This window comes from Capra hircus, chromosome 7, assembly GCF_001704415.2.
Source record: "Capra hircus breed San Clemente chromosome 7, ASM170441v1, whole genome shotgun sequence".
In the NCBI taxonomy this organism is placed as follows: Eukaryota; Metazoa; Chordata; class Mammalia; order Artiodactyla; family Bovidae; genus Capra; species Capra hircus.
Window position 1 is genome coordinate 84941307 of NC_030814.1, and position 23722 is coordinate 84965028.

At 39.9% G+C, this 23722-nt stretch overlaps 1 protein-coding gene across 1 annotated transcript in view; it reads right to left on the reverse strand.

The window, feature by feature from the left end:
* The window catches only part of FBN2 (fibrillin 2), a 226314-nt gene that overhangs the window by 42569 nt on the left and 160023 nt on the right, over positions 1–23722 (reverse strand). The window contains exons 24-37 of the mRNA XM_018050706.1: positions 23045–23272; positions 22394–22519; positions 18800–18928; positions 17929–18054; positions 15768–15893; positions 15183–15305; positions 14897–15022; positions 14452–14577; positions 13195–13317; positions 10612–10734; positions 8782–8907; positions 3697–3819; positions 3013–3135; positions 138–299 (exon numbers count right to left, since the gene is read on the reverse strand). Coding sequence (XP_017906195.1) covers positions 138–299; positions 3013–3135; positions 3697–3819; positions 8782–8907; positions 10612–10734; positions 13195–13317; positions 14452–14577; positions 14897–15022; positions 15183–15305; positions 15768–15893; positions 17929–18054; positions 18800–18928; positions 22394–22519; positions 23045–23272 — 1890 coding nt within the window. The remainder of the gene's footprint in view (positions 1–137; positions 300–3012; positions 3136–3696; positions 3820–8781; positions 8908–10611; positions 10735–13194; positions 13318–14451; positions 14578–14896; positions 15023–15182; positions 15306–15767; positions 15894–17928; positions 18055–18799; positions 18929–22393; positions 22520–23044; positions 23273–23722) is intronic.

Sequence of the window (23722 nt, forward strand, 5' to 3'; positions counted from 1 at the left end):
TAGCATAATCACTGAAAGTAGTCCCGACTCAAAGTTTGGACTCTCACTTCCTCCCCTGTCCCCAGCACCAGAAGAATTCGGCAGCTAGTCTCCAGCTCCCAGAGGGTCCCTGTCCTCTTCCTCAGCTTCATACTCACTGCTATTGACAGGGGGGCAGGTTTCGCAGGGGTTCCCCCAGGCCTTCCCCAGAGAGCAGCAGCAGGAGGAGCGGCTGACGCCCACCCCAATCTCAGTGTTGCAGGACAGGCTCCCGTCGCCCCGAGGACCGAACTTCAGGTAGCAGTTGCCCACGCGGTTGTCTGCGGAGCAACATGGGAGTTTACAATGGACCTTACAGTAGTAAGAATGTCATTTTGGAGAACGGTCACTCAAATGATGAGATTCAAATTCTGTACATTAACTCCCTGCACAAAATCATCACTTGCTTTACAGTTTTTCCAAGTTGTAGGAATTAAATCAATTACAACAATTTCCCATGTTTAGACATCCATATAGTTCATGGGCTAAAGAGAGTAAGCAATTACTCACCTGGGACATTCTGGACCTTTAATAAAATGAATGCAAAAAAAACGTTTCCTAATAATCAATCAGTCTATATCATGAGTTTATCAACAAAGGAAATGAAATCCAGTATCAGTTAAAGCAATGTACCCTATTACAGAAAATGGTGATAACGCAACCTCCTTCCTCTCCTTCCCATAATCTTTATTCTCCTACAGTTTTGTTTCAATTTGCACATCAAGCTTTGCAAGTTTTGGAAGAGTCAGTCTGTAACAAGTTTAGAAAGGATATTTAAGAGAATAAGTGACTCTCAAACTTCTTCTTGTATCTATGAATACCATCCAGATCACCTCATTAGTTCCATCACCCTAAACATGATCAAATTTGTGGTTCCATCTTTCACCTCTCCCCTGAACTCCAGATCCTTCTTCCAAGTGGCTAGTATTTTATTTCTCCTCTTGGGTATCTAAGCGGAGAAGGTAATGGCAACCCACTCCAGTACTCTTGCCTGGGAAATCCCACAGTCGGAGGAGCCTGGGTAGGCTGCAGTCCATGGAGTCGCTAAGAGTCGGACACAACTGACCGACTTTACTTTCACGCACTGGAGAAGGAAATAGCAACCCACTCCAGTATTCTTGGTTGGAGAATCCCAGGGACGGGGAAGCCTGGTGAGCAGCCGTCTATGGGGTTGCACAGAGTCGGACACGACTGAAGCGGCTTAGCAGCAGCAGCAGCAGCAGCAGCAAGTATTTAAGAGCTATTTTAAAGATAACCGTGTCTAAAGTCAAACACTTGATACTCTTGCCTCCATATAAAAAACCTGCTCCAATCCTCTCCCAGGCTTTTTTTGCATTTTCAATAAACAGAAAACTCATTTTTAAAAACTGCTCAGGCTCTAAACTTTGGAGTCAAACTTTGACTCCTTATTCAATCCAGTTAATAAGATCTGTCAACACTACCTTCAAAATATACCTGGAATCTGATGACTTACCACTGCTTACCACTTACAACATCACTACAACCTGAGTTCAAGCCACCGTCACCCCTCACCTGGACTACTGCAACCATTTCTAAGTCATCTCCTGACCCACCTACAGTCTATTTTTCCTACCATAGCTTCCTTCAGGAGCATTACCTGGGGTCAGGCCACTTCCCATGGCGTCCCATCTCAAATCAGAGTACAAGCCAAAGTTCTTTAGAGTCTACCAAGGAGTCTTCATCTCCAGCTGCACATTATAACCACTTGGGCAGCTTTTCATTTCTTTCACTTTCTTTTCTCAATTTTTATTTTTGTTGCCGATCTCAGGTGCTGACAGAAGTGCTAACTCAAGGTTCTGCTCTTACTAGGCGTGTATTCATTCATTCCCCCTTTCTTTCCTCCCTACCACTCTTTCCCTTTTATCCCTGCTCTCCATCTCCTTCCTCTTCCCCTACTCAAACATTGGAAAGTGCTTAATTTGACTTTTTATGGTCTGTGCTGTTGCAACACTTGTATTTTGGGTTTTTTTTTGTGCACATTTTAAATTTCTGTGAATGGTATTTTGTCATTCGCCTCATTCTATCTTTATAACATACTGTCAATTCCACAGTGCCCAACTGCCGTTCTTTTTTAATCAAACCACTCTCCAAAACTGGTTTCTAAATTCTTGCCACCACAAATAACGAGGCACTGCATATGTTTCCTTATGTTTCTGGATGGGCCTGTGATGATATTACTTTCTTTGATATAAAGAGCCTCAAGAGGAACTGCTGGTTCTCCTCTTAGGAAAAACAGTCACTGTTATCTGCCATCTGCATCCAACAAACCTTTTAACTTTTCATATTTGTAAGTAATTTTGAAGATAATTTGCAGAAGAAAAAAGCACAAACAACCTTATTAAAATTTTTAATGGGAATTTAATAACTAACAAATTTTATTCCATATTTTCTTGGTTTTGAAGAAATATATACCTATATAAATGTAGGTTTTTCTCATACCTACAGACAGACAGGTTTTTCTTATACCTATAGAAATACAGGTTTTTTCCCCTTGGTGTTGAAGAATTATATAACTAATGGTATAAATACCATTAATTGCTTGCCTTGTCAACTGTCATGCATGAACCTGAAACATATTCATTTTGTAAAACTGAGTCCACATTTCAAAGGCATCTGTCCTGGTCAGTACACTGGACAGGTAGCCAGGCAATTTGGGGACACTGCTTCAGCTCTGCCATTTGCAAGCTCTGCGACCTTAAAACAAGTGACTGCAGCTCTAGGGCCGTGGTTCCCAAGTCTGTGAGAGGAAGTTGTGGGACTAGATGTCTCAAAAATTCCTGTTTCAAAATATGACCTGGAAGATTAGCAGAATAAAAGTGACCATGTATTTTGGCAATCTAGTTTACTTAAGGTAAAGGAGTACTACTTTAAGTTAACTGTAGCAAATGCCCATATTACAGTTCATTATCAAGAGAGTAGAGGTATTTAACTCTATGTGCTTCTATCTGTTGGTTTTATATTGCTTTTACTTACCAACACACCCCACACCGGTGGGGTTCAGCTGGAAATCGGGTGGACAGTTACACTCATAGCGACCGGGAGTGTTGACACACAAGCCGTTCACACAGTTTATTGGATCTGCACACTCATCAATATCTAGGAAAAACATTTAGAATGCCCACATCAACATCTTTACTTTCCTTGTGCATACTGCTGTTCTGAAGGATTTGGTGGAAATTCTGAACATCAGTAGACTAAAACTCTTTAGGAGGGACTCAGTACAATGAAATCCTTGTATATACCTAGAGCAGTTTCCATATATCAATCAGACAGTATTCATGATGGTATCATTTAATATCTTTAATAAATAAATAAAGAAATAATATTGAAATGTTGCAATTCTGAAGGAAACCATGCTAAAAATTTCTTGCTTGAATTAAACTTAAATATATGTATAACTGTACACATATGTGGACATCATAAATATATACAGAGATATTTTACTAATTTCATGTTGAATATTTAAAATTAAGCTGTTTACAATAAATCAATCTCACAGTTAGAAATAAATGTATCAGAATGTAATTTCCTTTTTCAAAAAAAAATGCATAACCTGAAGCATAGCAGGCTAAGCAGAAATTTGGGGAATTTTTATGTCTAGCACAAAGCGTTCTTTTCAATTAATAAGAATACAATTAAGCCCTTAACTGGCCATACCTGTACAGTTCCCTCCTGTTCTGTCCAATTCATAACCATCATCACAGATACAATGAAACATTCCAGGCAAATTATTACATGTTCCAAAGACACAAATATTTTGGAAGGAGCATTCATCAATATCTGGAGATTAAAAAAAATAGTAATCTCTTGATTATAAAGATTTCAACTTACTGGATGACATTAATAAATTATTCCATCTCCTCAGATGTTTTTATGGAGCAAAAAATTTTCTTTTACTTTGACCAGGGATGTCATGTAAACAGCAACCAACTAACATTCAGATGGAGCAGAGACAAAAGGATATTATTTCATTTTATTGACAGTATTTTAACTGTCTTGGGTTGTAAATTACTTAAGAAAAAATGGGCCTGGGGCTTAAACATTTTTTTTTTCAATTAAGTACAAACATGTGAAGGGAATAAGATTATAAAAAAATGAAAAATAAAAACAAATTCAAAGATTGCAATAATGAAAACTTCAGATGTTTTAGAAATATCTACAACATGTAAAATATATAACATTTTAAATATTAAATGTATCTTTTAAATTATTTAACTTATTTAAACTTTTTTATTCTGTAATCTGACCTGTTTTAATAAGGTCAGTTATAAAGAGGGAAAGAATTTTTTCCCCAGTAGTGTGTAATAAGATCATCATTGCCCCACATTCCTTCAATTTCATTAAAACATCTCTGTTGGCCTGAAGTCATAAATTTAGGTTATAAAAGTCTTCCATGAAGCTTTAACTCAAAATAAATGAGAAGTTATTACTCCTCATTCATATGAAAATGAAGGCATATGTATGCCTGTCCAGCTGTAGAAATAATCTGCATTTTTACTCATAGGAAGAGGATGGACATTTTTGTACACAAATAACCTCATATTCTGAGAATGCAGACCAGGCATGCCATTTCAGGCGAGACTAGACAAGTCATTCTAAAATGCTGTCTCAAGACAGTTGTATCTTAAGTATAAAAGGGTCTTTCATGATAGTTAAAATAAAGCATTTCAATTATCTTATATTTAAAGTATGGTTCAAACTGTGTTTAGAAGTTCAACTGATATGCAAGTTGTCTTTACTTGTGTTGGGTCAATAAAGTTATTCTTTTTACATAAATGGGTAAAGACTCATTAAGTTAGTTTATAACTGAGTTGCATTAAGCTGTAAATGTAAATGTAATTGTATTATCAGCCCTATGTGTATGCATTATACTTTTAAATGAATTTTATTACAAATAACTTCCATTGGAATGATGAAAAAGTGTGAAATAAGGTTTTTCAAAAGAATATGTCTTCTTTTTATAAAATTGATGCATATTCAGAAATTTGAACAATATAGAAAAGTATTGATAAGAAACAGAAAAGATAGGAAACAACACAGAAAATAAGAGCAAAAACAAAAATCACTCAAAAATGCTTCTATCCAGACTTATCATAATTGGATGAACAATATTCCCAAAACTGATATTTCTCAATGCATATTCAGAGAGAGTGAACCATTTTCAAGCATCAAATCGATTTTTCATTATGTCAGTAGCTTCTGAAATACTAACATAAAGAATTGATGAAAAATACTAAAACCTTATCACCTTTTGGCTTTATGTTAAATTCAAATGATTTTAAGACAGTAGATTCTACACAATGATGATTAAAATTAGCATGAATATATATATGCTTCCAACTCATTTTTATTATTCGTATTATTTTCACTTTTTAAATGCTCATGCCATTTACCATAATCTCAAAAGAATTTAGTACTAATTCTTTAAAATCAATAATGTTTTTATTGCCACTTCTCCAATTACTGCTTCCCCCCTCCCCATTTATATTTCTTGATTGGTTGTTTCATTGCTGATAAGTTGTGTTGTTTCCTTCCACCAAGACAAGAAAGGAGAGCCCATACATGCTTGCTTTCTGAATTATTTCACATGTCAGAATATGTCCATTGTCTATATAATTAACTAACTCTGAGGTATAATATTCTTGTCACATGTGTTCTTATAACTGGGAGGGCAGTATTCTAGTGTGTATTTGGTTGTCCTGTTCAAGGCTTGCCTTTTCTATCTGGAGTTTGAAGAATCTCTATGACTTAAGCTGACAAATACAATAAAGCTTACAATTTGTCTCATGATTTGCCCCTTCCTGTATATTCAGTTCTTTCTTCTATTTTAGAAAAATGTTTAGTTGCTCAATATGTTTTTCTATTCAACTTTTAGGAACTCTTCACTTCAGAAACACCCATTATACTTAAGCTTACGGCCTTTGTCTTTTCTTAATTTATTTCCCCCTCTTTTTCCACTGTGATTTCTCTCATTGGTAATTACATTTTCATCTCCTCTCTTCTTTGCTCTGTCTATTTAATAGTTCTCTTATTTTCCTCGATTGGCCCGTGTTTTTCCTTTGTTTCCCCTGATTCTGCAATGCCTTTTCTGTTCTTATAATTACTTTGAACTTGTGCAATCACGTTTTTATTACGATTATCTATGGTACAACATACCTACATGGAATCTGCCCTTGTTCCTTGACTAATTTTCTTCTACTCTGAACTGATTATTTATGTTTTTTTGTATGTTCTTCTTTTGTTGTTATTTCCATAGAAATAACAGCATAGTAGCTGTTTCAGTTTACTTATACACTTTACTTGGTCAGCTCTTTTGAGAGTTTTTATATACAGTTGGTGCTTGAACAACATAGGTTTGAACTGCATGTGTCTATTTAAACATGGCTTTTTTTTTTTCCAGTAGTAAATATTGCAGCGTATGTAGTACACTATCTGCAGTTGGTTAAATATGTGGATCCATGAAAATATAGGAACAGGGAACACCGAGGGCCGACTACAAGTTGTACACGGATTGCCCACTGAGCTGAGGGTAGGCGTCACCAGCCCCCACATTATTCAAGTGTCAACTGTACTCCCATACAGTTTAGATGGAACTTCTTGACATCCTCCCTTCTTTTTTAATCTTGGGATTTCTTTGGAAGATAGCTTGGGGTATGGGTTTCACTAAAGCTTCTACTCTGTGGCCCAGAGTTTCATAAGGTGGGGGAAGATGAGAAACATGGATGGGAAGACCTCTGCTGGGCTCTGCGTGCCCTTTGTTGATGAACCTGATCCCTGATCTCTCTTCAGACATCATAAGAAATGCTCTGTCTTTGGTTCACTCTACCTGATGGGAGTCCTAACCTGTCCCTGAGGAGGTTCCTGCAGGTTTTGTACACTTCCATATTGGTGAAAAATATTGAGAAATGGCCAACTCTAGCAAACTTTTAAACTCTGTAGAATTTAGAGGTAGATGCTGAGTGGACAATGTTGATCAGAGGGTTAATTCAGAGGGGCATTAATTTATAGTAAGATGGAAAAATGTCAAGAAACTAAAGTAGTAACTCAGGATAAACTGTCTAGACGTGCCAGATCTCACAGGAAAAGAAACAACAAAACAAAGGGGAAACAGGCAGAACCACAGAATTATATTTTGGGGATCTCAAAAGCTGACATCTATCTAACTGGAGCAGAGGGTGAGCTATGTGTGTGCCACTCTCAGACGCCCTGGCAATTGGGATTTCTCTACGTGGAAATGACATATTTTGGGAAAGCCAACGCAGGAAGGAAGTACAGTAAATAGAAACTATTTAGTATCACCTTGGGGGCGGTTCTGGGAAAAGTTTTAGAAGGGCCTAGGCCACAGATAATGGAGTAGAACTATGAAGGGCAAATGTTGTCTTAAGTATAAAGGATTAATTTTGAAATTTTATGTTGGCAAAAGTCTCTGGATACGGCTAACTTGTTCCTTTTCCCACCAATTCTTGTCTAGCTGACGTGCATAATAAATCATGTAATTCCATGACCATATTGACTCACAGTTTCTACTAACTGGCTTCAATGCTTAGAAAGAAGCAGGACTAAGAAAAAAAATAAAGTTCATTCTACAGCTGCTCTGTATAAAATGGTTTAGATTCTGCTCAACCTAGCAGGTCAAAGTAGAAGCACAAATGCTTTCAGTTTCTAGTATTTTCCTAGAGCCTACTACTCATTCTCTTGTTCTGATTCGATCCAAATTGGTAGATATTTATGGAAAATTCCATGATTTTTTACACACACTTTCTCTCTTCAGTGATACTTCTGGTGGTAGGGCAGAGTCAGGCTCTAGTTCAAGCTGCCCCAGACTGTATAATTTTCATTTGGTTGGTGAAGTGTGTGTGTGTGTGTGTGTGTGTGTGTGTAAGCTGGCATTTACTATTTCTGTTCATTTGACTAGATACTCACGTAGGGAAAGCCTATAATCTGGTTTCATTTAAAAAGCTTTGCCTAGCAGCCAGCCTGAGTTATTTTTTTAAGGTTTTTTATGAATCACTAATTTTGTTAAAAACCTTATGGCATATGAATCATTTTCAGTCCTCTCCTTTCTTTATTTACATTTTAATGTACTCTTAAGAACACAGTGATGACCCAAACTCAATGCAATGTGAATTGAGTCTCTAATGTAAAAGAAAATTCAACTTCTTTTACTTGGAAAGATATCACACTAGTTACAAAGTCCCATTTCCAGGAAAGGGGGTGATGTCATAACTTATAGGAAGGAGACATGACTATTCAGCAAAAGGTACAGTTCTTGATGAGTCCCTGAAGAGGACCTCCAGTCCCAGACATGCAGATAGCCGACTCAGGTAAGAAGGTAACGCTACAAATGAGCTACCTAGATTTTGACAAACACATTACATAGCAGTGATTGAGGTACATAATGTATCATATTTTAAAAGCTGAACAGTTTATCCACATGTCATTCATTTAGTGATTAAAAACAAAAGAAAAAGTTAAAAAAAAAAAAAAGAAATAGTTAAAAAAAAATTGAATAAGCCAAAGTTCCAACTATTGGCTCTTGGCCAGGAAAACTTCATAAGAGATGAAAGCCGCCTTCATCATTATTCATTCGGCAAAATAATCCATGCTTAAACAAATGACTTTTATATGTGGAGCATGTGCTGTGTATTCTGCTTCCAGGTGGAGCCTGTGCCAGCCCTTTTTGTGGTTTCATTTGTTGCAGTTGATCCCACTTGGAAATGAGTTGGAATCCTGGTGACCCACCTTGGCAGGACCTGCTGTCTGAGGCTGGCGTGAAGCCCATCTCACACTCGCAGCGATATGCGCCTGGGACGTTGAGGCACTGTCCGTTCTCACAGAGATTTATGTTTTCTGCACATTCGTCAACATCTGTTGAAGGAGCAAATTACATCTCTATTAAGTTCCAAATCTCCTGACACATTTTTTTTTCTGTTCCATAACTAAACCAATCTCACTGGCCTGAGCTAGTGTTCATCAACATCAAACAATTATCCATACACACCTAAATAAAGGTATACCGCTGGACAGTAAAGCTGTTTAATCTATAACATGCAATGCCATCAGGATAAACAGGAGGAATGAGGTATGAGCTGTCTCTCCCATCTGTCTCAGTTCTCTTTAAGGCTAATTTGATGCATCAGTGTTATAGCAACATCATTTACAGATAGCCAAGAACATTGGAATTAACCTTAAAATGGCATTAACTCATTTGAAAACATTAGAGTTAAAGTGAACAACTCTTTCTTTCATTAATTCAAGCATTTTTAAGTAAAGCGGGGACACACTATGGTAATGAGGGAAGTTTCTTGCATGCTATTACAATCTCATTAAATTTTAATTACACAAAGAAGAATCTCATTCTTATTTTAATTACACAAATGAGCCTTATTCATAGATCTTAAAGACAATTTATTTGACTCTATCACATGGAAAAAGGGGTTAAGGGCAGAAACTAATGTTTATTGAGGGCCAAACACTTGCCAGGGAGTGTGCGAGTTGCCTGGCATGCATGTTTTCGTTTAGTTCACCAACCCTGTGAGGTTTAGAAGAGGAAGGACCCGAGGCTAAGAGCAGCCGACGGAGCCGCGGAGCCGCGGGAGTCACAGTGAGCGAATGTGCGGCTGAGCCAGGGTCTGAGTCCAGCTGTGTCTGACTCCAAGGCCAGGCCCTTGCCTTCACACCACAGTGTACAGACATGCTGAGAAAGACGCAGCACCCAAGGTTTAAAAGTAAGACAGTTTTACAACTGAATACACATGTTTTCTTAAAGAGGCATTAGAGAATTTTAAGCCTGAGTTCTTGACGTAATAATCATAACAAAAAATTATCTTTTAATTTGGGGTTAAATGTAAGTACATTAAACTGAGAAACACCTATCTTTCAAGCTGAAAAGTATTGTTCTTTATGTCCAGCAAGATGATTCTAGCCTAACATGAATCTAAAGAGTGGATGTTTTATCTGCAAAGAATATAGTATGAATTTAGTCACATTTACTGAGCTCTTATGATGCATGTTTCTGAGCTCTTTACTGATATCATTCCATTTAATCCTTTCAAAACCATATGATAAACTGAGATTTTTATAAACACAATAAATAACTGTGATTGGGTAGGTCACAGATTTTAAGAAGCTGAATAGTTTTCCCATATGTCACTCATTCGGTGATACAAAAAAAAAAGGGGGAAATAGTATTATTATCATGACTGTCACCGTGTCCATTCCAAAATGGGGAAACTAAGGACACACAGGCTAAGTAACTTGCTTAAGGCTACACAGCCAGTAAGCAGCATAGGCAAGGTCTGAATCCAGGTGGTCTGAATCAGAACCTGCCTTTGGCCATCGTGTTACTTAATGAATAAAAGGAAATGACAGTCACTAAGACCACATAATAGTAATAAAAGCTATTATTTGTAAAAATTTCCCAGTTTTTGTGTTTAATGTAAGCAAAAATACACATTCACCTACAAGTCAAGTGTAAAAACAGAGGTAGTAATTTCAACCTCCTTTAACCACAGTTTTCTTCCAATGACAAAAACATACACAGTGCTCTGTGAAAATCAGGACCTCACCCACCTGAGCAGGTAAATCCATCTCCAGTGAACCCTTCGGAGCAGGCACATCGGTAGGAGCCTGGGGTATTAACACACTGAGCATTTATGCTGCACTGGTGAGTTCCATTAGAACATTCGTCCAGATCTGCATGTCAAGAGAACACAGCAGTAAAGTTCAGAAATGAAGACGGAATATTTAAACACCCAGAAAGATTTTCATTTATCTTAATTTAAATGTAAAGTGGCCGAATGGAATATGTTTTAGTTCATTGGCAAAGTCAAAGTTCTAATTTTCTAAGATCTCCGATCTATGATCCAAAACGTTCATGCTACAAACATGGGCCAAAATAATTAGTTCAAGTGTTTTTTGAGCTATCTAATCAACTAGGATTATGTTTAAAAGAAAACCAGGGCTAGATTTCCTTCTGATTTCTACTTAGGGTGAATTTTATCATTGGATACTTTATCACTAAAAATGTGGGTAATTTTCAAGATAATATTGAACTTCAGAGCAGGACAATTACCACAGAGTTTTCAAGTTCATTTTATAGATGAGGAAACCAAGATATGATTCTTGACCTCACAGAGCCCCTGGTTTAGTCACGAAGTTGTGTCCGACTTCTTTGTGACCCCATGGACTGGGCCTGCCAGGCTCCTCTCTCCGTGGAATTTTCCTGGCAAGGATACTGGAGTGGGTTGCCCTTTCCTCCTCCAGGGGATCTTCCCAACCCAGGGAAGAAATCCACCTCTCTTGGATCTCCTGAATTGGCAGGTGGATTCTTTACAGACTGAGCTGCCAGGGAAGCTCATGGAGCCCTTAGTCTAATGGAAAAGACACGTGCTAAACACAGAAAATTAAATTAAACACTGTTATACACGTACCATGAAGAAATATGAGGAAATAAGAATAGGAGTCTAACTTGGAATGCAGGAATTAGGAAGGTCCCACTGACAAATTATTTTTAGTTAACTTAGCACCTGAAGGATGAGCAAGAGTTGACCTGCTAAAGAAGAGTAGGGATGGGTCTTCCCTGCAGAGGGAACAGCTCATATAAAGACACTGAGAAGGAAAAGCGCTTGGTGTGACAATAATTAAAGGAGGTCAGAGTGATAAAGCACAATGTAGGAGGCTCAGGATAATGAAAGGGGAAGCAGGAGAGACACAAGGTCTTCTAAACCATGTGAAGGAAGCTGTATTTTATCCTGAATTCAATGGGCTAAAATGATAATTATGAAGAAATCAGACCCATGGTTTAAAAAATTGGTCTGGCTGCTATGTGGAGAATGGATTGCAGGAGAACCAGAGGGGGAGGGAGCAAACTCATGAGGAGGTCTTTTAGCAACTAACAGAGGAGGTGGCTGGGGAGACTGAGCCAAGAACAGCTGCAACAAGGGCAGGGGGATGGAGCTGGAAAGAAACAGCCGGATCTGGTGCCTGGACGTGGTTAAACCCCTTGTATTGAAGGCAGGCTATTTTCCAGTAGTTGGCCAAAGTGACAGATGGACAAGAAGCACAAAAAAAGGAGGTTAGAAAAGGCTAGAAAAATAGTAAACAAATAACGGGAATGGGGATATGGCTGAAAAGTCATTGGATTAATGATAGAAAGATGTCCAGACTAGGGTAGGGAGCTAGTGGACTTAATGATGCCATGATGGAATGTTCCTTAGCAACGTTGTTTAGAAACTATGATGGTTCAAATTCTAGTCAGCTACAAACATTTGACAAGTATAAAACAACTGAGTGGATAGGAAAGTACATTCAGATAAACTGGTTTGTTTTTAATAAGAGATCTTAAAACCATCACCGAATCCTCGCCGCAGGCTTATCAGGTTTTGATGAGGAATTGTGGGGAGGCCAGTTTCACCTGCTTTGATTGGTATTTTGAATTGAGCTGGATAATTTTTATATGTTGGAACACACTTTATTGTTAAGGCACGTAAAACACTAACCATACCAAGCAGCACTATGAATGATACCAGGAGTAAAATCCAGTTCCCTGCCTCACAGCTATAAAGGACTTCCTAGCCTCTGGTCAAGAACCGTAAAACTTGGAGAATGGCAACTGTCTTCCCATTCTCCTTCTAATCTGGCCTCTTGGAATCCAAAACATTTAGGTTTCCCTGGAAGAAGAATTCTATTTTCTATTAAGAAGCTTGCTATCAATCAGTTATTACAGACTTGGGTTATCTGGAAAAGGAAAGCAAACAAACAAACAAAAAAAACCTTTACATCCCCTTCATTTATTTCACTGGGTTTTATATCTTATGATTACCCTAGGAAAAAACTGAAAAAATGTATGAGTCATTTTTCACCCTACAGCTGTTTGGATTTCTGGCTGCACATCAAATAACTTACTGAACAACAACACATTAAAATGCAGATGCCAAGGCATATTGTTATAATTTGATCACTTATACCAAGGCTAAAGGGAACTCTTGGACAGGAATTATCTTGCAATGAAATACAGCCTTTGATTTTCCAAGAGAATAAATGAAAATAAGAGGCATGTTCCTATTCAAGTATGTGGGTTAACAACTGTGCAAAGAACAGCCTCTAGGAATTTTGTGTCTTAGCAAAGCTTATTTACATTTGCACACTACTCACCAATACATTTGATGCCATTTCCAACCCAGCCTTCTCTGCAGCTACATTTGAAGCTTCCTGGGACGTTCAGACATGAGGCATGCATGTCACAGTTGTGGGCACCAATTTCACACTCATCCACATCTGAGAAACCGTAGTGAATATGAAGAAGATAAGAGACAACCTAAGTAATTCTACTTTCAAGATATGTCTGTGCAGGCAAAATTTTAAAGCGAACACAGAGAAAATGTTAACCTCATTAATTTTTAATATGTTTATACACTCCAACAGAACCTGGAAGTGCGTGATCCAAGTCAAACAAGGCCTTCCCTGAAGGAAATCGCCAGCCACAGTATACAAAAATATTCCCTGGAAATGTTATCTGGAAAACGACCAGATGCTTATCAGTATATGTATAGTGCCTTGTGTATGTTGTGTGTGTACACATATACATATATGAACACGCAGAGTTCTCTCCTTACTTGCTGTTTCCTGGAGGTGCAGGGCTTAAGGAAGGTCTGAGCTACAGTCTAAGTCACCTACCACTTGGCTTGAGCAAAACACCCCTACAAGAACCTTGAGCAGTGATGGACATCTGGCCCAAAGAACCAACCTTGGGACTTCAACCCCCCTCCCCTCTTTTAAAAGGCTGAAACTATTTAGTAGAGAGAGAGAATAAGAGAGAAAGTGGGTGGAATGAACCAAGAACAAAGGCAAAAAGAGTAAATTTGGGTAGGGAGAAAAGAAGGCAAAAGCTAATGGAAAGAGAGGAGAAAAGAAGAAAGAAAAAGATGAGGGGGAAAAAAAGGAAGAAAAAGAGTCTAAACGTAAAGTTTAGATTAATTTTCTAAGATCTCCGATCTATGATCGGAGTTAGTTTTAAAAGCACTGCGAAACCTAGCAACAGCTGAGATTCCCCCAGGTCTTTTGGGCTCCTTCTTTATGTATGTCTCCTGATGGGGCAGCAGGTTTATTAAGAAAGTGAACGCTGCCCGAAGAGCACATGAGAACCACGGGGGCCACAGTCTACACCCATCCTCCCACTCTGTGTCCAAGCCCGTTTACAGTGAGGTCCGCAGCTCGGTGGCTCAGATCGTGCGCATCTACCACAGAGAAGAACTAAACACATCACACGTGCTCTGGGCCAGTTTCTCATCACATTACTGCTACAACCTGGTGTGGCGAAAGTGCAAGACATTCCAGGGAACAAATGATTTTGCAGGTTAGCCTCCGAAATGCAAGAAGCTGGAACACAGGGCACACGAGCTTGACCCCTACCTGTGCATCCTGTGGTCCCTTTCTTCACTGAATACCCCAGCTGACAGTGGCAGATGAAGGATCCCTTGGTGTTCTCACATTCCCCGAACATGCAGATGTTGGAATTTAAGTCACACTCATTCACGTCTAGAGAATTTTCAATACCGTGGTTAATATTTATTCATTCTATAGATTAAATAGCTATTTTTAAAAATGAATAGAATAATATTGAGATATACAAAGAAAATTTCAAATAGAATGTCTAATATCTGCAGGACCCATTACTGCAGATAAATATTCTGTCTTTAAGGTTTTTCTTTCAAACAATTCTTCTTTTCCACTTTTATACCTTCTAATACAATGGTTTGAATTTTAAAAATAACCAAAAAAGCCTCTTCTTCTTATGTGTATATATGTGTGTGTGCATACTGTACATAAATATTTACCCTGCTCGCATGATACCCACCAATGCACGTTTTCATGTCCATAGAAGCCATGAAGCCATCATAACACAGACAACGGTACTCTCCAGGAATGTTGGTACACTGCCCACCATCACAGATATCAGGATTATTTTCACATTCATCAATATCTGATGACACAAAATCAACATTAAATGAAAACAAGAACGGCTTTTATTAAGCTCACGTATCCTTTTTTCCATCCAGTTCCACTCAAAATATCTGGAGCCAGATTTGTAAATTAACCAGACACACACATGCACACAAAGTCTGTGTATTTTCCTTCCGTACCTGCGCAAGACCTCCCATCTGGCATCAGGGCATACCCTTCACTGCAGCTACATTCGTAGCTTCCTTCCGCATTAGTGCACTGCGTGTCACAGCCTCCATTCATTATCATGCACTCATCAATATCTGTGAAAACATTACCACCGAGTTACCTGTCAGAGCTACTCCTCCCCCTTTTCTTCAAAGAGAGTTTTTCTTTTTAAACAGATAAAGCTTAAATAGTTTTGGATTTTTCTCCCCACCATTCATGCTGATTTATCACTGTACTATTAGTTTTTCTTAGTTCATTTCCTTTTAGACAGTGTTTCATTTGACATTTATTTAGCTCTAGTAACCTATGATTAAATAACTCAGAAACACAATATAAAATGAAATACATATAGACAGAGATATAGCACGTTTTCTAGGCTAAAAGCAGAGGTTCCTCTGCAAAACCACCAAACCATGGCATCTTAGAGATCTGCCCCCATACTTAAGATTCACTTTTAGGATGGAGGACCCCCATTGGCGTCATTATATATTCAGTACCAGAAGCATTCCTAGGCTGACTTGAGAAATACAAGTTCCAGACCCACTCGGCGTCCTTACCTGTACAGCCCTGCCGATCTGGTGTGGCCTGGTACCCAGGATTGCAGGAGCACTGATAAGTTCCAATCATGTTTACACATTTCCCATTTCTACACAAATTGTCACTCAGAGAGCATTCATTAATATCTATAAAAAGATACACAGAATTAACGTTTATGAAATCACAACGTCATTTTAAACTATCAAGAATATGCTGCATTGGAGCAATGGGCTTTATCATTATCCAAAGGGTTTTATTTACTAATACTTCAGGGGGAGGAGAGATGATTTCCTGGGGAAATTCAAAGAAAATGCTGCAATCTATATTTCTCTTAGTTCTATCTACAACAGTGCTGTCCGGTGAAAGTTTCTATGTTAATGGAACTGTTTCACATCCATGCTACCCCATGTGTAGCTGTTACTGAGTGCTTGAAACGTGGAGAGTAGGACTAAGGAACTGAATTTTCAATGTTATTTAATTTTAACCAAATTTAAATAGCCACATGAGGCTAGACTCCATCCACTTAGCACATGCCAGAAATAAAGCTGGATGATACTTAATACATGAATTCGCATGCTCAGCTGGTACTAACAGGATGGTCACTTGTCTAAATAACATGATGGTTCCGGAGGGAAGACGGCTGGTTCCACAAAACAGACGGGCTGGAAACAGGGCCCTCATTTTTCAAGTTTTCATGGCATTGTTGTTTAGTGAGCCTGGACAGGTGGCTTACAGATTATATTGACTGCTTTTAAATAAGCTAACTATTATAAGGTGGGCAGATATCTTTAAAAAAAACTGAAAAGATCTGTGGAAGAAGCTAGCACTACTAACGCAAAAATAGAACAAGAGAATGGTAGAGAGACACTCCTTAAACAAGTTACTTGTCAAACACGATCCAGGAAAAAAATCAGACATAACAAGAAATTCACTTTGAATTCTCAAGATCACGAGGATGATGTGATAGACTTATGTTCATAGTCATGAAATATTTTATTGAACATGCAAAAATGCATATCTTATAATGTACATTATAACACTGAAGGAAACTTTTTCAGCTATAAAATCCAGTCATAAAAAATATGAAAATTAATCAGCAAAAGAAACAGATCTGAGTCACTAGTATCACAAATATGAATAAATATTCTGTAATTATCTGTGTGAAATACCTTTTTGTGCTATTATTAATGTGGAATTTAAAGTATTTTAAACCTTTAAATTCACCGTTTTATAATAACTTTGCAAAATGAAGCAGACTCATAGATACAGAGAACACACTAGTGGTTAGCAGTAGGGAGAAGAAAGAGGGGAGGGGCAAAATAGGGATGGGGTAAAAAAAAAAGAGTTACGGGATTATATGAAAGCACATATGCAAAACTTTTAAAAATTGTAAAGCTCTATAAAATTTAAAGACTCTTTCCCTTCAGTAAAAAACATTAAAAGTTTAAAAGTAAATAAAATGTCTGGTCTATGATTTAAGATTCACCTAATCATTAGCTCAGTGATATAAATATGGGTTATAAATAGACACGTGTAGACCAGGATGTGTTCAAATGCTTTTATTTGGGAGTGTGGGATCTGTTTTATTTTAAACTGTTTTATTTGCTTACACCTTTGAGAAAGATTTCCTGTAAAGAAAACGTTTCCTGGCTAAAGTTTTAAAGCCTGTGGAATGCTTCAGGACCAGCGGGTGGGTCTTCTCTTATCGCACCTGGTTCCCTGCTGAGCTCAGGGCCAGGAAAGCCTCAGGGCTTCTGTGAGGAGCAGGCCGGAGGGAGCGCATGTGCTCACACCCAGGTGAGCAGATCCTGTGATCGCAGACACAAGGCATAGGGTGGATTCTGGGCACAGGTGTGCTCATAGGCGAACTGTCAGGGAGCAGCCCTTCTAACAGAAGCTGCCGTCCCACCCCAGGCGACCTGGAGGAGGGAACTCCAAGGCCTGACACAGGGCAGGGTCCCTTCCAGAATGCTTGCAACAAAAAAGAGGGGAGCAGGGGTAATGCCACTCATCTGAGTGTATCACCAAAGCATTCTCTAAAGACACACAGCCTGATCCCAGATGTGTGGACTCTGAACTCCCAAATTGTAATCAGCTAGATTTTCACTAGAAAAACCTCTGATCTTTATGATCTTTCCAGGTTGAACTGGGAGGGTTCATGTGCTGAGGAGACAAACGTACCCACACAGTCCTCGCGTGATGGCGACAGCTCGTGTCCCAGTGGGCAGTCACACTGAAAGCTGCCCTCAGTGTTCACACAGGTGCCACCCCTACAAAGGAGAGGGTTACGTTCACATTCGTCAATGTCTGAAAGGTAAAAACGTGAGAGCCATTAAAGAACTCTGAGGAAAAGCTGTTCAGGACACAGACTGGGAGAAAGGTTCATTATCTGAGTCACGGTGATTCAAATGGAGGAGCTGGGTTAACACAAGATGGGATCAGGTTCTCCTCACTTTCCCTATGATTAGTAGATTTAAGTACCACGCTCTCCTCTGAAAGACAGTGAGCTCTCAAGGCACTTACTTGCATGAAATGACCAGCCTCACAAGAGGTAAAAATAAACAGTGCTTGCTTTCCATCAGTCTCAACTCCAGACATCATATGTCTCTATCTCTCATCAAGGTGATAGAAAAATCTTAGACCGATCACTTTGTATATCCCATGAGGTGAGTCCTAAAAGTTTCTAAACATGAAACAGTGGGCTAAAAGGTGGGCAATGCCAAGAGCTTGTGTAATGTCAGGAAAAGAACATGGGATTCTCATAACAATAAATAAATTTGGGGGTCAACACCAATGCCATACATTTTAAGTGAACCCCTGCTCAGTAGTTACTCTGTGGTGATTTCAGATTCTATAAATAAACAGAACTCAGTCTCAAGACCTCACTGCCATTAAGGCACCAAGAGGCTGGGGCTCCCTAAGAGTTAGAGAGGAGCAGATTTCCTGTCTGACATTTAGCTCCTTGCCAAGCACACTGTTAACAGCTCTGAGACAAGCCAAAGTCATGCTAACGAGTCTGTGCTAGACCTGTTTCCAAACCGGAGCGGCTTACCCATGCAGTTCTTCATCATCATGAACCCACTCTCGTAGCCTTCGAAGCACTCGCAATCAAAGCTGCCCGGCGTGTTGACACAGATGCCGCTCCCACAGAGGTCAGGAGAAATCCTGCACTCGTCAATGTCTAATCCACAGGGTTTAAAAGAAATTCAAAAAAACCAGAGTGAGATAAAGAGGTGTTAAGCAACAGAGAGACTTGGCCTTCTAAGTGAAGGTGCTGGAGGAATCGGGTGAGCAGGAGGAGGATGTGTTTTCAGGAGATCCCCTAGATGGGGACAGGGCTGCAGGCACATTCCTTTCCCCAACTGCCAAAACTGTCGCAGCCAACGGGCAGGTGCTGTCTTTTTGCCTTTAAGAACTCTGAAATTGTGGATTTCTCTTTATGGTTTAGAAATGGTAACAGAAGGATGAAACAAGCAACTGTGATATGAGAGGACCAAGGCAGGTGGCAAACGAGGAAGCAGTCTCCACGTAGATGGAGTCCCATGCACAACCCAAAGGCCACGCTAGTTCTGAGGCACTAGCCGTGTCCACCCCTGGTGGGGGCCTGTGGGGGCTGCTGCCTCGGAGCAGGGGTGGCTGGGCTGGCCCCAGGGACAGCTTCAGAGGTGGATGCAACTACTGAACCCTGAGCCAGAGAACACACATTTATGGCAGGGTCACGGAACATGCTCCAACTGTGCTTTTGTGTAATATTCGGATGGAAGAGCCTACTGATCTGATTTTTAACACTGGAAACAAAGGACAATGATGGGCTTTTGTGTTTGTCATTTTTTATACAGTATGGTGAATAAGAATCTTTAATAGCAGCACATGTGTTCTCAAAACAGGATTCTGTGAGAAATCTCCCATTCCTAAAATCAAGATTTTCAACAGAGCAGTCATATCTACAAAATATGATTAAGAAAATATGACTTGTTTAACCACTTTTGTCACAGTGGGGGGGAAAATGTTATTGTCAGCATATGTTTATTTTGGTGAATTTTAAGTTTTAAGTTTTTCTCTCACAGGATTTATAAATAGCTTATTTGCACATGTTTCCTTGGGCAGAGGGTGGTCTCAGTCCCAGCTTTCTCCCGGCTTTTGGTTTTTCCTCTACTGATTTTCCCAATTGCAGGACATATATACTGAAAATCCAGGTACTTTCTTTTGAACAAAAGTCTTAACAAAATCAGCTGATTCAATTAAGCAGGTAAACAATGTGCAGGCTAATTACCTTATTTTTTATCTATGAGAACCATATGAAAACACAGAACAAGTTCAATGGCAGAGGAGGGACAAATTCTGGCTACTGTGATGTGGTGGGAGCTGCACGGTGCAGATTTTGAACTCTGGAACCAGAGAGCTGGACACAAATCCCACTATCATCATTTTCTGAGTGTAGGGTCTTGGGAAAATAATTTAATTTCTCTGTGCCTTTGTTTGTTTATCTGTAAAATGGGGCATGTATTAGAACCCATCTCATAGGAGTAAGTGAATCGACATTTCTTTGTCTCATAGAGAGTGCTATACATATAATAAGCTATTCTTTGTTAATAATTAGCATTCTGAAGGAGGTGACTTTTGAATTGATCCTGGAAGGTTTGCACAGAAATTCTAACTTTAAAAGTGTAGAACAAATAGAAAGTCAAGAGATAAAATGCCTAGGTAAAGAAAATTAATGCACTTCAGAGAACAGTGAGTTACAGAGAGGCTGATGATGAATCCAAGCATAGGCAAGACAGGTATGGTGACTATGGTGACAACGTGGGGAGCAGTAGACGGGCCTTTTGTGCTATGAAGAAGGGCAGCCACCCATGTCCCGCTGTCCTTTCACACTATAGCTCACAGCACCACAGTGCTGTTAATAACTTTCTCTCTTGAACAATTTAAACAAGGCAGGTTTCAGAGTCATTAAATGATGTGGCTGACTTCTCGCCAAAAACAGAGCAGTCAGAACTGGAGAAGCTTCTTTATCCAGGTCTAGGGTGGTCTGAGTCAATGGAAGTTGCTCCGTGGGAAGTTACACAAACTAAGCCCTGCTTTTTAGCATGAAAAGCCTGGAAGGATCTGACTGGGGGAGGTTTTGGGGTCAGGGGTGAAAGATGCTGGAGGAATCTGCAATGTAGAAGAGACTGTGATATGCTGCCCAGATCTTGCTTCAGGAAGGAAGTATTCACACGTCCTTGCCCTCCACTTGTGGGACTGTGGCTGCCAGAAAGTCCCGAGGTGGGGGCTACCTTCAGGAGAAACCTCAGCTCCCCACAATCACAGCCTCCTCTGGGTGGATGTACCCAAATATTCATCATGCAGCTACGTCAACACTAAGGCCCTATGCCCTAATTCAAGACAATTCTGATGTGCCTTCCAGAAAGATGCAGAGCTTCGCCATTGAGGGTGCTGAGGACCACAATGGGACTGCATCACAACCTAACTTTTCCTTTAGGCCCCTTCTGCTTCCTTTCCCTTCCTCCCCAAGTCGTTGACCCCAAAATCAATTCCTAATAAGATTCCAGTATGCTCATTTCTGCTCAGAGTCTGTGTCCTGAAGAGCTGAACCTGCATCAGGAATAGTATAGAAGAAATACTTGAAACGAAACAGTCATTTTGATGGGAGAATATACAAAACCTTGTCACTTGTCTGTTGGGAGAGGAAGGGGTCAAAATTAAGTCTTAGGTTTCAAACCCAAGTGAAATGATAATATTAATCCATGTAAAGAAGACCCTAGACAGAGAAAGCAGGGTGGGACAAAAGGAGATGAAAAAAGAAACTGTCTAGATGAAAGTCAGAAATTTGAGAGTGGAACTCAGGAGGAAGAGAGGGCTAGAAATAGCCCCTTGGAGTCAGCTCGACAGAGGCCATCTAAAAAGTCATGGTGGCAAATGCAATTCTGAGAGGCAGGATGCGGAGAGACCAGAGGACTCTGGAAAATGCCAAAGGCGAGAAGAATCTGTGAAGATTAGAAAAGGAACATCAGAGTCATGACAGGACAATGGAAAGAGGGAAACAGCATGAAAAGAAAGAGAGACGAAAATCACAGAGAAGGTTTGACCAGAGATCAAGGAGAATAGGCACCAAGAGAAATAACTTTTGAACTTAGCAAAGGTGTTTTGCAAGAGGTTACACACACACACACACACACACACACACACACTCAAGAAATTCTGATGTGCCTTCCAGATTCAGAGTGGTGAGGGGTACTGAGGACCACACTGGGACTGTGTGACATTGTGTGTGTGTGTGTGTGTATACATATCTATCTATCTATCTATCTATCTATCTATCTATCTATCTATCTATGCGGCAGAAGAAGGGAGAACAGCATTCAAAAGTGCACAAAGCTACAATGGGAAAGGAGAGGGTGGGATGAATTCAGAGAGTAGCATTAACATATACACCCCATCATGCGTAGAATAAAGCTAGTGGGAAGCTGCTGCATGGCACAGGGAGCTCAGCTCCATGCTCTGTGATGAACTAGAGAGGTGGGATGGGGCGGTGGGTGGGAGGGAGGCTTCAGAGGGAGGGGACGTATGTATACATAGAGCAGTACTTTCAAAACAGCAGAAGAGAGAGCCAGGTTTGCCTAATACAACAGAAGAACAGTCTTACCTGTGCAGTTCCTTTCCTCCATGTCCAGGGCAAAGCCACTATTGCAACGGCACTTGAAGCTCCCAATCGTATTCCTGCACTTTCCATAGGTGCACATCCCGGGAAACGCTTTACACTCATTGATATCTACAAGCAGAACAGAGTCGCAATGTAGAGCTGGTCGAAACAAAAGAGGAGGTCCATCGTTTTACGTGAAGAACCTACCTTGATGGAAATTCATGTACTCAAGTGAGAATGGGGGGTGGTGTTAAAGTTGTAAGTGATTACACTGATGCCACACAGAAAGTTTCAGTTGCGGAAGAGTCTGTATTTGTAATGAAGTGTTCTGATCCCTTTACTTCTGACTGTTTGTTTTGTAAATTTAGGGGGCACAGAGAACTTTTTGCAACATCAGGGCTGCATCTCATCAGGCTACGCTGAGAAAAGCAGTGGTACAGTAGAAGGACGTAAGAAACGTGTTATCAGCTGTCCCAGTGTCTTCTCTGCAGTACCCTCTTGTATAGGGGATTTATGCTCCTGGGCCATAGGCTGGTTGTACGTTTTAACAAAGAAAATAAAGTGGGGAACCAAACGTTTAGAGCAAAATCAAGCCTCAGAGAACGTGGAAGGTGAGCTTTAGTGTGGAGGGACCCATGCGCTGCTGACAGTTACCTTTGTAAAACGGCCTCCCGGTAAGGACATCCCCTCTGTTAGCAAAGCCAGGCCCCCGGGGGCACAGGGTCTCATACTCTTTGCTGCCAAGTTTGGGGCACTCCTCACACTCGGTGCCCCAAGCTGCTCCGACCGCACAGCAGCAGGCATCCATGCGGAACTTCCCAGGTACAGGATGGATGCATTCGTCCTCATCCCACTTCAAGTAACACTGCTCCATGCGGATATCTACAGGGAGGGGGAACCACAGACTGAGGTCAAGCTGTCAGAGTCACTGAACATTCACATACCGATCACCTGCTTAGTCCCTCCCTGGCAGGACTGGTATCAATTCTATCAGAGCAGTTTGTCTCTTTTGTTTGCAGAACAATTCCCTTTTGCCTACGCAAGTCTCTTCTTGAAACTATCGCACATCCACAGCCACAGTGAATTACTGTAGCAAAATTGAAGTAGTGACAAAATGTATTTAACCAAGGTATAAGGATGAAGAACATCCAATACATCCTCATAGAATGTTACAAAGGTGTCATTTGGAGTGATATTACTACTAAGAATTTATTTTGCTGAGTGATAACTGAAAGTCAATGATATAAATTCATATATAGCATCATTTAGTTACTGAAGGCAATTTGATTTCATTAGTTATTTGATCATACTGTTGCTGTTGTTCAGTAGCTC